We start from the raw sequence: 13,997 nt of genomic DNA, 5'->3' as shown, positions 1-13,997 counted from the left end.
TCACCAGCAACACAAGTCACACAAGATTAATACAAACATGATTTTTATTTGTTTTTTAACATTCACAATTTAGGAAAAACAAACAGCTTCAGGGCTTACATCCAGGAAATGTGAATAAGACAAAGCAGCTGTTTAAATAATAGTCTCATATATTGTAAATAAATTCATTATGCTCAAAAGATAAATCTGCCTTGCAAAGAGGGTGGGGGGTGGTTTAAGGTCATTTTTATAAATCACATCAGCGTTGGCACCTTTTCTTCACTGTGCAGTTTGGATTCTGTAAAACGACGTCGCTGCTGTAAACTGAAACGAGGTCATGTCCTGACGCTGTGACAAGTCTCCAGTCTGGTTTGGGGATTAAGAGGCACATTAAAACATGAGCCATGGAGTTGTCCCAACCATCAGGAGAATCAGCAGCAAGACATAAACATCACAAGTTCAAATGATCAACTGAACGGGCCAACTTTTCTCTGCAAGCATTTTGTCTCCCCCTGCAAAAAAAAAAAAAAAAAAAAACACAACCAAAAAACAGTCCGGCTGAAAGGCACCTTGAGGTCAAATTCATCTTTTAAAAAGCAAAATGGCCAAAGATGAAATTTGATTTCAAGTGTCTTCTGGGAAATTCATCCTTCATCCATTGACTTAAAACAGACAACAGACAAATAAAAAGCAGGGTGGAGCGCCAGACAATTTAAGGTCATATTAAAATGACCCTCTCTCTACAAAGCTAATCATTTATCCTCATACTGATGAAGTAATAAGCTGCTGACCTGCAGGGAGGAGTGTGGGTGTTAATTAAATTTAAGGAGGAAGTAAGAGCAGGCTGCAGCTTTGTCTAAAAATCACTTCTTAAATTTAATTTTCTCAACCATTTTCATAAATAATTATATTCTCATAATAAAAAAGTGTCCATATGCAGTTACATAACGTCCACCATGGTGTTGCAGAGTTAGTGTTTTCTCAGATTCAGTGCTGGCTTTCCTCTCCACAGGGAGAGTTTCTGTTTAAGTTCACTCTGGGTCCACGAAGCAACCTAGCAGCATCTCACAGGTGAACAGTTTCACCAAACAAGAGTGAAACGACATCCACCCTCCATCACAGTTCAACTGTATTCACTCACACGCTCATCACGAGTGGGACCTTGACAGCCGCCACATGCTGGTAACATTTTGGTCCTGGCTGGTGGATTAGTGCATTCGCCCACTCACTATTTAAAAAAAGAAAGAAGCTATTTGGCTTGCAAACTCGACAAAGTGGCTGCAGAAGTTTCAAATCCAACTGGCACTTCGACCAGCAGATGAGAAAATCGAGCATCCTGTCCTGTTCAGTTGAGTTTGATGGGCAGGTCCTCTCCGTATTTGCGGAGGAACTTGCTGTGGTTGTGGTCGACGGACCAGAGGGGAGGGAGGTGGCGCGGCTGCATGGCGGTGAGGAAGTGCTGCCTCCACCGACGCTCCAGGTCCATCAGGCCCCGCAGGCCCTGCTCAGCGTGAGCTTGCACCACCTTCAGGCCGTGAGGCACGTAGGCCTCGTTGAATATCCTTCAGAGGAGAGAGGATGTAAGAGGATGGGGGCACACTGTGTGGAAAGTGACACAGCTCTATAACGACTGCTGCAGGCCAGGAGATGAGCATGACATCTATTGTTTGTAACCTTACTGTTGTTGGGGTAACAAGTGTTGTCAGACTTCGTCAGCACTGAAAGGGATTCGTTAGTCCAGTGGTGTTACTGGAGGCTTGTGTAACGCATTTTACTGACACAGTGGAAATTAATTCATGACGACAGTAATGAGTTCATAGCCAAGAACAGCCAGAAATTACAGCCGTCATAAATGAGATAAAAAAGACAGACTGGAAAATGTTACATGTTAAGAAAATGACTTTGAGAGAGTGACTGATGTGGCGTATTGTTAATTAGTGACATTCAGTCTTGCACTTTTCAGCACTTCTTGCTGTGTGGTGGATTCTGCGCACAAAACATTTTTCCCCAGTGTAAATATTTTAACACAGTTGACACTCACCTCGTCTCCAAACCGGCGGCCTGCTGCAGCGCCTCATCCGTCAGCTCCTGCTTTTCGTTCATGTTGAGGAAACTCTTGATCAAAAACTGCAGCTCGTCTCGTCGCTGCTCTGGCAGTCCTTCCCCGGCGGTGAGCAGAGCCCGGGCCGCTGAACGCACCCGCCGTCGGTCCGAATCCTCCAGCAGACGGACCCCCTCCTCGCAGCCCTGTGGGGCGGCAAACTCATCGGCGAGCTGCTGCTTCAGGAAGCTGTCGTGCACATTGGAGGCGGCGTGGCAGCTGGTGCAGAGCAGCAGGATGTCATGGGAGTTGTGGTCCTTCATCTCTGTGGGAAAATGTCGTCTGTACTCATGTGGCACGATATTTTTCCTGTGTGACCAGAGAAAATGTATTAATCACATCTACTGAGTATTTAAGGTCTTTCCAAAATGAGATAATGAATAGACACTAAATGACTCCGAGGAGGAAAGTTACTGTTTTACTTAAAACAACTTAGGTCTGGGTTGTCTACCCTGACATGACCAGTCAACCCACAAAAAAACTATTCTCATAACTAGTTAATCCTTTAAGTAATTTTTCAATCACAATTAAAGAATTTCATTGGGTCAAGCTTCTTAAATCTGAGCGTTCACTGTTTATATCACTAAAAATTGAGCATTTATGATCTATTAACTGTTCTGGGCTAAATGATAAAAAACCCAGACAGATGAATTGATAAAAAGACAGAATTTCAGAAAAGAACACCCTCAACTTCAAACCCAGATTACAAGGTAAGAGAAGCAGGTCAAACCTGATGTAGGAATCTGCTTTGCCACAGACCACACACAGATTCTCCTTGGCAGTGAGATAATAGTCCTGCTGGGAGTCAGGACGTCCTGACGGCTCAAACAACAACCTCACAACAAACGGGTCTTCACTCTGAAGCACTGGGTCACAAACAGATCTTAGTATTACACATACAGCAGAGGAAGTAAATGGATGTAACTGGATAAATGGATTAACTCTTACAATGAAGCTACAATATGCAACTTTTAAATAAAAATTTTTCATTTTATTTGGTCAACATGTGTGATGTTTAAATGTGTTTGCTGGACAAACAAGACATTAAAGTCAATGATGTTCACACATTCCCATTTCAGGTGTAAGTTACCATCTGAAGAGACAGGGAAGAAACTCTAAACTTGAGGCAAAAAGTTGCATGTTGTAGCCTTAAAAAGTTTAAATTAGAATGAGAAACACTTGAATTAAATTTTTACACATTGTGGTTTACCTCCTATTCCTTTATCTAGGTACCATTTGGCCTTCTTCTTGTCGCAGGTACACAGGGGCTGGCCATCGGGAGCGTGGAGGAAGCAGTTATCGTAGAGAGGAGACTTCCTGTAACAGAATGATGAGGCTTGAACTGAAGTCTGCAGCCTGTTAAACAAAACGTTATTCTCATAGAAGTTTATTTGAAATTTGCACCAGTTAGAAATGCATAAATGAAGTTGGTTTTTAAGCTGAGATAAAACTTAATACCTCTATTAAATCATGTATGAAACAACATCATAGCAGAAAAAAAAGAAGTGAAGATATGGATCTGGCATCTAGCATCTTCAGTTTTCATTCTGCCACCCACTATGCCCCAAACAATAAATAAAAACTGGCTACTTTTTAGCTGTTTGGCAACCTGTGTAGTGCCTCCCTCACCTGGCAGAGTACCCCACACCCAGAGGTTTCCTCTTGTTATTCTTTCGTGGGTCTGGGACTTGCTGATCTCCAGACTCTGGGCTTTCATAAGTGGGAGGTTTCCGTGTCCTCCGCCTCCTCTCTCCATCAGCGGCTTTGTCGTCTCCGTCTCCTCGGCCCCTGAAAGGCACATCCACCAGGCCCTGGCAGCGGGCGGCTAACTCAGAGTAGGAGCTCCCGCTGGAAGAGGCGGGTCCGGCTTCAGAGCGGAGGCCGAGGAGATGGAGGAAGAGAGCGATGGAAACTTGGGCGTCTCTGGCAGCATAAGTCATCTGGAGGGAGCAGAGAACAAAGATTTAGAAGAAAACATGTAAGTATTTTCCCATCTCTGAATTCCCATCTCAAACTTTTCTTTTAATGATCTCAGTGTTATTCAACATTGATAGAAAGGTCTCCTGGATAATGCAGTGATGCTGTAGGTTGATGTTGTGGCCTTCAGTTTCAATCATTTCAACTTGGTTTTTGAGAAATCTATTTTTTTTCCAGTAAGTATGGTAAGACAGATGGCTCCAAATACTACATTACCCATGAGTCCCAGCTGCTGTTGCTACAGAGAAGAATGGCAGATGAGCAACTAGGTGAGTTCAGTGTCCATCTTATCTATGGAAGTACTATCAAATGAGTCATGTAACACTGTCTGTAGAGAAAACAAACTGGAGTTCTGGAACCAGGGGCCCCCAGAATAACTTTGAATTATTGATTGTTTATCAAAGTCGATCAGAAAAATTAGTGGTGTGCAAAAATGTGAAAAACGTTGTGATGCATTACATCGCTACCTGCTCCATTGTCAGTTGATCTGCCTCCCAGTCACTGCAGCGCAGCTCCAGAGATTTATCTAGAGATACATTCAACAGATCTGCTGCCAGGGACTTCAGACTGAGGCCATTATTCACTGCAGCTTGCCTGAAAAATGGAGAAAACAGCCATTTTGAATTTACATAAATAACTTCTCTCAAAAAGTTATGTTTCCAAAGAAATGGGTTCACAAATCAGTGGCGTGCGATGACTTTTACAGATAGGCAAGCAGAGCCTTTAGCTATAGCAAGTCACTAATCAAAGATCTGAGGATTATCCCCAATGCACAAACGCCCATAAAGATGCTACTCTCATCTCCACTTACAGCCTCTGCCTTTGTCAAAGGGACCCAACAGAAACAATAGATACAACAGCTGGTAGTCAAGCAAGCTTCCAAAAACAATGACCTGGTGCTGCCACAAGAGGGCAGTAAATTATAAAGAACGCAAACAAGCATCAGCTCCTCCTAGGACAGAACACTGTTCTGAGATCAGATGTAAGGAGAGATATCGCTTCTACTTCAGTATCTATTAATTATTGTCTGTTTTTAGCACTGCTTGCCTTGTTTGCAGTGACAGCACACCACTACAACCAAACTGTACCTTTGTCTTAAGGCAAGGTAGCGCAGGTCGACAGTACATGACAGGGACAGACCGTAGTCACGCGTCAGGCGCTTGCCATCTTCATAGCAACCAACGCCGACTTTCAGAACGTGGGGGTCTCGGAGGACTTCTATCAAACTGAGTGGGAACGGCCTCTGACCATTGCGAAACGGCAGCAGCCTCACCAGGACGCAAAGACCTGAGTATGAGGCCATCTGTAACAGGGAGACTGCGGAGGCTTGGCCCTTCGCTGAGACCTGCAACAGGAAACAGCAGCCAGGTCAGACAGGAGCGTGAGCCGCTCGAAATGTTAAAGAGGGAGGTTTAACAGGAAAATTCCACCCTTCTGATAATTTCACATTTGTAAATGGACATTAAACATATTTTTGGAGTTTTCTGGAGTTTGTTTTTGTACCAAGTAGAGTGAAGTACTTCTGGGTGAATTTCTGGTCTATGTGGGCAACTGTCACTGGACATACTGATACAACTCCCCGTTTCCCTTGATTTGTTCTTCCTGTATAATAATTATACATTAGTTTAAAAGAGTGACTGATATGGACTCTTTGGACTGACACCAAAGTAGTAGTAGTAGTAGTAGTTGAACTGAACTTATTGTCAACAAGGCTGCAACAAATTTTCATTATTAATTAATCTATTGATTTCTTTCTTGGTCATTTCACTAAATTTCATTATATACGGGAAAGAGAGGAAGGAAACAGTCTCATTCAAGAGTCTACAAAAGGATGTTAATCATTTTTGCTGAAAAATAAATAATGGATTCATTAATATTTTTGTTAAATAAAGTTTTGCCAGATCAACCATGTATGTGTATACCAAACAAACAAAATAGCCCAAACACAGGGTGCAACGCTGAATCATTCGGGGTGGATTTTTCCTCTTCATACTCTACAAACATGCAAAAGGTATTTCTTACGCCTTTGGTCTTTACCCATTCACAGTCAAGCCCCAGCACAGGGAAGACTGACAGCTCCTTTTGCATCAGGGGCCACAGCTGCTGCCATTCCTCTTCAGAGCTCACCATGACTGGTTTCACCCCAAGCAGCTGTTCGGCAGAAGGTATCTGTACAGGAGGGGGCAGTTGTGTGGTCTGACACTCCACAGCCTTGAATTCCTTCTCTACAAGGTTTTGTGGTTGGTTGTATTGACACTGCCCAGATGCGGACTCCTTTTCCTCAGGATCAGCCACCTTCTGGATGGAAGGCAGCCTCTTCCGTCTCGTTCTGTAAACTCGCCATATGAGCAGCCCTCCTAAGGTTGCCCCAAGTACTGTTGTTATGACAGCAGTTACAGGCCCTCGATGAGACATGTTGACTTGGAGTGATTATGAACAGGCTGAAAAGTGCAAACCTAGAGTCAAAACACAAACGTATTCTGTTTTCAGTGGCTGGATCTGCATGTTCCAAACTGTTTATGAAGGGGAGGTGATGTTTTACCTTTCCTGTCAGTAGGATCCCATGTAAACCTGGCTCTGTTTCTGTGATCTGGACAGGCACTGCATCCCTCTGAAACAAAAAAATTGAACTCCGTGGTTCCCCCGTTTGATACAACAGTAACAGTAGTAACATTAGAGCTCTTGCTGTGGTTGGTATTTGGGCCTGAAGCCTGCTTGGTCTACGATTGAGTGAAAGTATTGTTGCCAAAAAAATGTTCAAAATCTTTTCTGGTCAAATTAATATCATTTACCTGTATTTTTCATGTGGTAACTTTACTCAATTTCATTTCTGCACCATTCACAGATTACAGTGTTTGTCTCTTTCTTCATGTGGGGGCAGCACCATTTTTTATAATCATTTACTAATTTTTCAAACAAAAATGCCAATAAATAAATAAAAATTTAAATTCTGCTTTCTTCAGGTCAGGTCATCAAGATTTCCAGTTCTCTCTGTTTTATATCACAGTAAACTGAATATCTTTTTTTCTAACGTTTTATAGACCAAACAATCAATAAATTATTGTCAGATTAATTGATAATGAAATTGTTAGTTGCAGCTAATGGGGCAATATTCAATGTTACAAGGTCATATTTATGATCATTTTTGTACATACAATGTTAAAGTGCAAACTACAAAATGGAAAGTTTCTGCTTCCTTTGAAAGAACAGACTGCACTGAACTTCATGAAAATAGTGAACCTGTCCAAGAATCTGTAAATGTGTAGTCTGATTTATACAGTATATAGAGATTTATGAATCTCTAACAGAAACTGAACCTATACATAGGTCGGTTAATCTGAAAAAGGCACAGTGCATATATGAAAAAAAAAAAAAAAATCAGAATATATATGCACTCAAAAAACTGAATGTAAATGCCCGTTTATTTTGTGTGAATATAATTAAATGTATGCTCAGGTGTGCTTCTCAATTGTTACAACTCCAAGGATTTTCCTCCCATATAATAATGTTAACAACAATAACAATAGTCCCGTAAACAGAGGCGGCTGAGACATCACCAGGTGAGGTGTCAGGGCTCTGCAGACCCATAAACTACAGTTGTTGCTGTCACATCAACAACAAAAACACACAATACGATAAAGTAGCTACGTTTTAAAACAAGCTCGCAGATGCATTATGGGTAGGTAGTTTCCTAATTGGGTCACACAATTTGCTTTTACACCGGCACAGGTACAGTTGTGTCAGATTAGCCGCCAGCTAGCAAGCTAACATGGGTCTCACAAACGCAACTAGACAACGACAGCAGTTGACTTATAACGTAACACAAAACACAAGCTCAACACAAGACTGAGCGATTATATGACTTAACTATGAGGGCGACGAGTTCATCTACAAAACCGTTAAAGTTAAGCTAACACTTAGCAGCTAGCAGTTAATACACCTTCTGCTAACATTTGCCGCTTCTAGGGTCAGAAACTGAACCGGGTTACCTTTCTCCGTCTCAGGGAACATGTTTTACAGGTGATTCCTTCTAACATCACTTGCTGCCATGATTCCGACCAGCCTTTCTCGTTAAGGCAGAGTCAAACCAGCGTTAGCCGCTACAGTTAGCCGGGTAACTTGCTAACTCGTTAACTCGACCTTGGGTTGAACCGGACACACGGCCGCTCAACAGCAGAGGGACTTTGTTGTGTTAGCAGCGGCACTTCGGACCTTACCTTTACGTCCGTGACCAACACGACGCCAGTGTCTCACACATGTACACTTGCTTCTTTCTGCTGGCCTGGCCCATGGCTTCCCGGCTGTATTTATAACGACGCTGCCGCCGCCGCCGCACCGGGACGCGGCTCTCCGACTCCCGCCGCCTGCTGGACGGACGGACCGCGGTCACGACTCCACCATCAACCGCTGGGAAAGTTCCAGCTTTGTTTTTAAATCATCTCATTTTGTCTGAAAATAATTGAACATAATGATTCAGTGGTTTCAATTTAATAATAATTGTTTCATGTCAGCAAAAAAAAAAAAAAAAAAAAAAAAAGATACACAATCTACTCATCTGATTATTTATTCAATATTTTTAAGGTCTTAGCATTTTATGCATGCGCTTGCAATAGGGCCCAAACTTAATATTTTAAGAGGAGGTCCTCACATAACTTCATTTTTTTTTTGAAGATACTCAACTCACATCACATCACACAGAAAAAAGCTGTAAATTCTCATATATAAGAAGCTGGAACCAGTGAATGTTGGTCATCTTTGATTGATTAATCTATACAAAAATAGTTGAGCATTTCGTCTTCGGCTCCTTCTTGTGCCCTCAGGACTGGCACTTAATTCCTCATCAGCCTTAAAGAATTTTACTGTACAATGTAATATGATCAAAAGACAACAGTATTGAGGAACACACACCACTTACTCCTCTACCACCATCAATTTATTCAATCTTTTAGCTTCAATATTTCTCCAAAGAAGTGGAATTAAGTAATGAAATAATTACAAAATGGAAAAATAGATCAGAGAATAGATCATATTCACAGGTTTGATTTAAAAAAAAAACAAAAAACAAAAAAAAAAACAACATAACAGAGAGAAATTAGACAGTGAGAGATGAAACCGTTTTATCTCCCTGTAGTTTTCTGCTGACTGTCAGAACCACAGCAGGCTAACGGAGGTCAGGGCAGGTCAGCATGCAGCTTATCAGCTACTGCAGCACCACAACTGACTAACCCCTGTTGATCAAGGTCACCTGTGAGGTCAAATCATCTACTTTTAGTGCTTGTGCAAAATAAAAATTTAGAAATCAACTACTAAAAAAAAATAATAATAATAATACAAGAGGTGGAGGAACAGAAGATGACACATCCTAATGTGTTAAATAAAAAACAAGATCGTTACCACGCAAATGACAATGAAGACAGAAGGAGTAAAATGTTAAGTACTGATGTGTACTAAACTATTAAAAACTGAGCACAGGTAAGAGAGGCAACCAGTTGGGCACCACCACCATTGCTAGGTCCACATTGATTGTTGCTGCAATGATACCGTATTTACAGTGAGATGCTTCACATCCGATCAGAGGATGCAACAGACGGCAATAAAGAGATCTTTCTTCAAAAATAAAACAATAAAACACAAAGGTAAAGCAGCTGTCCCTTCACAAAATCTCTTTACATCACATTAAAAATTAGCACTGCTGTGAGCTGTGTGTACAGTATAGATTCTTTATAGATATATATATATTTATGTATAATATATAGCGTCATTTCTTGTATACACGAACATAAACTTGTCTCATTGTAGCTATCCTGTGCCTTTGGCAAGATTACTTACAACTCTTGTTAGATTCCAAAGCTATTTAAAATATACTTAATGCATAAAAATAAAGATTTTGGCATTGTCTCACTCTTCTTCTGATTGGGAAGTTATTTACGAGAACTTCTCATCTGGAAGCTGAGTTCTCTCAGTGCTGCAGTTCCTCTGCCAGGTGAGGGAGGTCTCGTCCTGTCAACAGGGGGCGCTGGGAGCTAGACCAAGCAAAGGAGGTGTAGGGGACGGGAGCAACCACACCTGGGTGGGTGGGAGAGGGCTGACAGGGGGCTGAATGTGGCCTCGGCACAGATACTCCACGGGGTAATGACGACCTTGCGCACCACAGCACAAAATAAAAAAACAATACAGACAATGCTAATGAAATGCCTGGGGAGCTGCACCCTTGTTAACAGCAACCTGCGTTGTTTTTTTTTCTGCCCTCACTGCTGTGCAGAGTTCTGCTCCCTGTTGATTCACCCGTTGCTCTCCACTGTGCCAGTTCTTTTCAGCCTTGCTGAGCTTGTCCGCTGAAACCGAGATGAAAGGAGGCAGGACATGTCCCTCTCTTCTGTAGTCAATTACCCACCTCCTCGATCTAATCTTTATTGTCCAGTACTTTCTCATCTCAAGCAGAGTCTTCAGAGCTGGATCTCGAAGGTCTTGTGCAGCTCGGTGGAGAAGGGATTTGTCGGGGAGGGTGTGGTGCGCTGGCGCGAGCGGCTCTCCAAGGCTGCCCACTGGGCCTCAAAGGCATCTTCCTGCTGCTGTGGGGCTGGCTGGGTGGCCGGGGAGGATGGAGCGAGTTGGGACGGAGCAACCCAGCTGTCTGCTCCATTAAAGGTCACACTACCGTTGGATGGCTGGAGGTGAACAGGGTTCATTGCCGTGGACTGTGGGGGTTTGATGAACGGGCTGACGCTGCCGACAGCCTGGATATCATGCTGGGGTGTCGTAGAGGCAGGGATGGGGAACGGCTGGGGTTGCGTGGCTGAGCCAAACACATTAGCCACCATCTGTGAAGGAGTGATACCGACCACGGGAACACTGGGCTGAGGGAATGGCAGCCCGTTGGACACTGGGTAGGAGGCTGGAGCCTGAGCGTGGAAGGCAGGCTGGCGAGGGGGCAACATGGGCACGGCGGGGGGCAGAGAGGACATGAAGGGAACAGACGGAACGGACGCCACGGGTATCGGCACGGGGGCAGTGAACTGCTGAGTGGGAGGCGATGCTGCTACCATGATTGGATTAGGCTGCGGCCCTCGGACAGACTTGGTGACTTCATCTAACCACCGGTCTGCTTCTGATGGTGTGCGTTTGTGAGAGGATATAGCTGGAGAGGATGAGGGGGGGACTACTATCACTGGAGCAGGTGATGACCAGTCACTTCCTGTTGTCAGAGTACACAGAAAAGGCAAAATAAGTGAATAAACCAAACATTTAACAGGGAGAATGACAGACCCAGTTTATTTCTGATGAAGTTTAAAGTAGCAAATAACACTCAAACAGCCCTGTCTACATTAACTAGGTATAAGAGATTACTGTTTTCAATGTACACATAGACATACAGACAACTATCACTGGACCCCTTTGATCCAGTGATACAATCTTAAAATCTTAATCTAAAAAATGTGCAGATTCTCAGTCAAGCTCTGAAGTTATGAGGAGCAGAGTGTGATGGACATCAGAGATATGGATATCCTTGGAAAGTTTAAGAAACACTGAACCTAAAAATACGGTGTGCGTTTGAGTGTGTTCAGATTTGAGTTATGACTCTGAGGAAAAGTTCTATTTTTCTTGCAATATGTAGTAATCTGTCACTAAGGGTTTTAAAGTACTTTAACTGCCTCAGTGTGCTTTATGTCACGGCCACTGCTGTAGCTCCTGCTGCTGACTGTGTTGATAAGCAGGACAAATCAGAAGGTCAGACTCTAATGATTAACAATCTGTTGTTCAGATCACCGGTGCGCACCTACCTCCTTCGCTTCATGTAACAGTGTCTCCCTCACAGTTTGAAAAGCTCAAGTTAAAGTGATTCTGACTCTGAATCATTGAACTTTTTTTTTCAGCTATTGTATCCCCATGTCCTTTATAATAACAGGAACTTTACTCTTTGCAGACACACAAAGGCCCATTGTAATGTCCTCATCACATATTTTTAATTTCAGTGACACCCTCTCGGTGCATCCTGTGACATGCAGGCCTTGCAATTCAACCTTCCTGAGGAGCTGCTTACCTGGCTGCACTGAGGCCGGGGCCCCTGCTGGGGTCTTAGCCCAGGGGTTAGTTTCTCGAGCAGGCAGAGCGGGGGCCAGAACTGGGGGGTTAGCAGTAGCAACAGCAGCAGCAGCAACAGAGAAGGCGGGAGGGGTGCCGTTCACTACAGCGGATAAAAGACAGATGCTAGTATGGAGCAAGCTTGTGTGTCGGCTGTCATGGAGCCATGTTTAGTTAAACATGCACAATGTTACCGTGCAGTTAATTAGCAGTCTTAACAAGTGTTAATCACATGTGTTAAATAAACGTACAAACTTAGTTATAACAAAATGTGAGCAGGCACTCATTCTCTAACTATTTCAACATGATCATCAAATCACTGGAAGTCTATTAATTTCCTATGGAGCCAAAATACCCAAAATTTCAGCCAAAATGTGGGCAATGAATGAGACTGTTGCCCAGAAAAGTTGGCCACAGATAACATTTGGCTGTCATCTGCAGCTAACAACCATCTATTTGTGTGTGCTTCCTCATTTCCCTTCTGAATGTGGTAGTTTAGCCTGTCGAGTGCAAAATGGCCGATTAGTTGATTACACACATTAAGACTTTTATTTTTATAATTAAAAGAAGCTAAAACAATTGTTGCTGCATAATAGGCACATACCAGCTGGCACAGCGAACTAATTTAATGTAACTTTATGGCAGTAAAAACCAGAGCAGCAATAACATATCATTTCTCTACTTAAAGCTTTGTAGTTGAATCGCAACACAAATTCCAACAGAGCATCTCATGCTACACAAAGCTGGCTATTAACCAATCAGGTGAGTCGTCATGCACAGTTACATGTTAGATACTCAAGGCTCAAGAAGAGGCTGTACCTGGTGCTACAGGAGACTGTGGGGATGAAGCTGGCTTGGGCATTGGTGCTGAAGAGAAGGGGTCCTCTGGAGGTCCACTGAACGCTGTTGTGATCTGAGTACACAGCGAACTGATGCTGTCACCTTCGCCTTCTACCTCAGGTACTAGTGGAGGAGACCAGAGAAAAGGGGGCAAACATCACCAAAATACACAAGATGAAAACACATCACTTCAATAAAAGATCAAAATGATTTTGTTCAGAGAGTTGGTTGATGTTGGATTAGTCACTAATCCAAAGTATTTCCAAAATAAGACTGAAAAGAAGACTTTTATTCTGTTCTTTGTGGATCCTTTCAAATAATCCTGTGTACTCGAAGGTTATCAGTTAACAACAAAAGGAGCTGAGGACTCACCTGTGTTTTTGATGGGGAAGTCCGACTTGCGCTGCATGGTGGAGGGCAGCTCGTTCATGCGCAGCGACAGCTGTCGTTTGAAGGGAGACGTCTTCTGACTGAGGGCCGGGAAGCCTCTGAAGGAGCCCTGCCTGGCGAGAGCCTCGGCCGGTGCGTGCCTGCGGGGGATCGCCTGAGGTCCCAGGGCGGACACAGAGAGAGGCGGGGAGGACGAGGGGGATGGTGAACCTCCTGTCTGGTGTGCTGAGGAGTTTGTCACACTGGTGGCTGAGTTCCCAGCAACCTTCACATCTGTCTCTGCTGTTAGAGGAGAGGAGAGTTAAGACAAAAATACTGTTTTATAATGTGTCTTCAGGATAACGTTCCTTGAACTTCATCAAAGGTTCAAACATGTTTAATTATTTGAATATATGAAACAAATACTAGAAGTTCATTTTGCATTTTTTTACAGAGTTGAATTTTACAGTGCTGGGTATCTATTCTTATTGGTAGGTGGTACTTGGCTGTTCCTCAAATAGCAGACTTCTATTTTCTCTTCTACATGAGACATAAGCCAAACACATCCAGCATTAACATCAGCTGGAAGTGGGAGTATGTGTATAAAAAGACCTTGGTTGAACAGACCGTCCGTTTTCCCAGGTCAGGG

The 13,997-nt window shown here is 43.2% G+C and overlaps 2 protein-coding genes across 12 annotated transcripts in view; both read right to left on the bottom strand.

Moving 5' to 3' along the window:
* Nucleotides 1–26: 26 nt before the first annotated feature.
* exd2 (exonuclease 3'-5' domain containing 2) lies at nt 27–8,457 on the bottom strand. 5 transcript variants are annotated; one of them, XM_071497515.1, is made up of 10 exons: nt 8,275–8,457; nt 6,600–6,668; nt 6,080–6,498; nt 5,146–5,402; nt 4,525–4,651; nt 3,710–4,020; nt 3,291–3,436; nt 2,811–2,946; nt 2,021–2,389; nt 27–1,541 (listed from the first exon to the last, which is right to left on the bottom strand). In XM_071497515.1, exons 3-10 carry the CDS (start codon nt 6,470–6,472, stop codon nt 1,325–1,327), a joined length of 1,956 nt encoding a protein of 651 aa, XP_071353616.1. In that variant the 5' UTR covers nt 6,473–6,498; nt 6,600–6,668; nt 8,275–8,457; the 3' UTR covers nt 27–1,324. The 5 variants fall into 5 exon arrangements, with proteins under 5 accessions (XP_071353616.1, XP_071353615.1, XP_071353617.1 ...); XM_071497514.1 differs by having other exon boundaries at nt 6,080–6,513; nt 8,275–8,455; XM_071497516.1 differs by having other exon boundaries at nt 6,095–6,513; nt 8,275–8,455.
* Nucleotides 8,458–8,972: 515 nt separating this feature from the next.
* numb (NUMB endocytic adaptor protein) overlaps nt 8,973–13,997 on the bottom strand; it is a 40,805-nt gene continuing 35,780 nt past the window's right edge. For 3 of the 7 annotated variants that reach the window (XM_071497507.1, XM_071497510.1, XM_071497508.1), the window contains 4 exons: nt 13,352–13,651; nt 12,959–13,102; nt 12,099–12,242; nt 8,973–11,252 (listed from right to left, as the gene is read on the bottom strand). In XM_071497507.1, the coding sequence (XP_071353608.1) occupies nt 10,504–11,252; nt 12,099–12,242; nt 12,959–13,102; nt 13,352–13,651 (1,337 nt within the window). In that variant the 3' untranslated portion in view covers nt 8,973–10,503. The remainder of the gene's footprint in view (nt 11,253–12,098; nt 12,243–12,958; nt 13,103–13,351; nt 13,652–13,997) is intronic. The other 4 variants (XM_071497509.1, XM_071497511.1, XM_071497512.1 and 1 more) reach the window with 2 other exon arrangements.

This window comes from Trachinotus anak, unplaced genomic scaffold, assembly GCF_046630095.1.
Source record: "Trachinotus anak isolate AG129_WGS33_773 ecotype Australia unplaced genomic scaffold, CSIRO_AGI_Tana_v1 ptg000015l, whole genome shotgun sequence".
NCBI classification, from domain to species: domain Eukaryota; kingdom Metazoa; phylum Chordata; class Actinopteri; order Carangiformes; family Carangidae; genus Trachinotus; species Trachinotus anak.
The sequence above is the reverse complement of the archived record's forward strand: the minus strand, read 5'-3'. Positions and strand labels throughout refer to the sequence as shown.

Bases quoted from the DNA above. Each gene is read 5' to 3' on its own strand.
- exd2 (XM_071497515.1), bottom strand. From the start codon at position 6,472: ATGTCTCATCGAGGGCCTGTAACTGCTGTCATAACAACAGTACTTGGG. The intron at 5,403-6,079 runs GTAAGAAATACC...TTCCTGTTGCAG, and splicing joins AATGGGTAAAGACCAAAGGC to GTCTCAGCGAAGGGCCAAGC. The intron at 3,437-3,709 runs GTGAGGGAGGCA...TTTGTTTAACAG, and splicing joins GGTGTGGGGTACTCTGCCAG to GCTGCAGACTTCAGTTCAAG.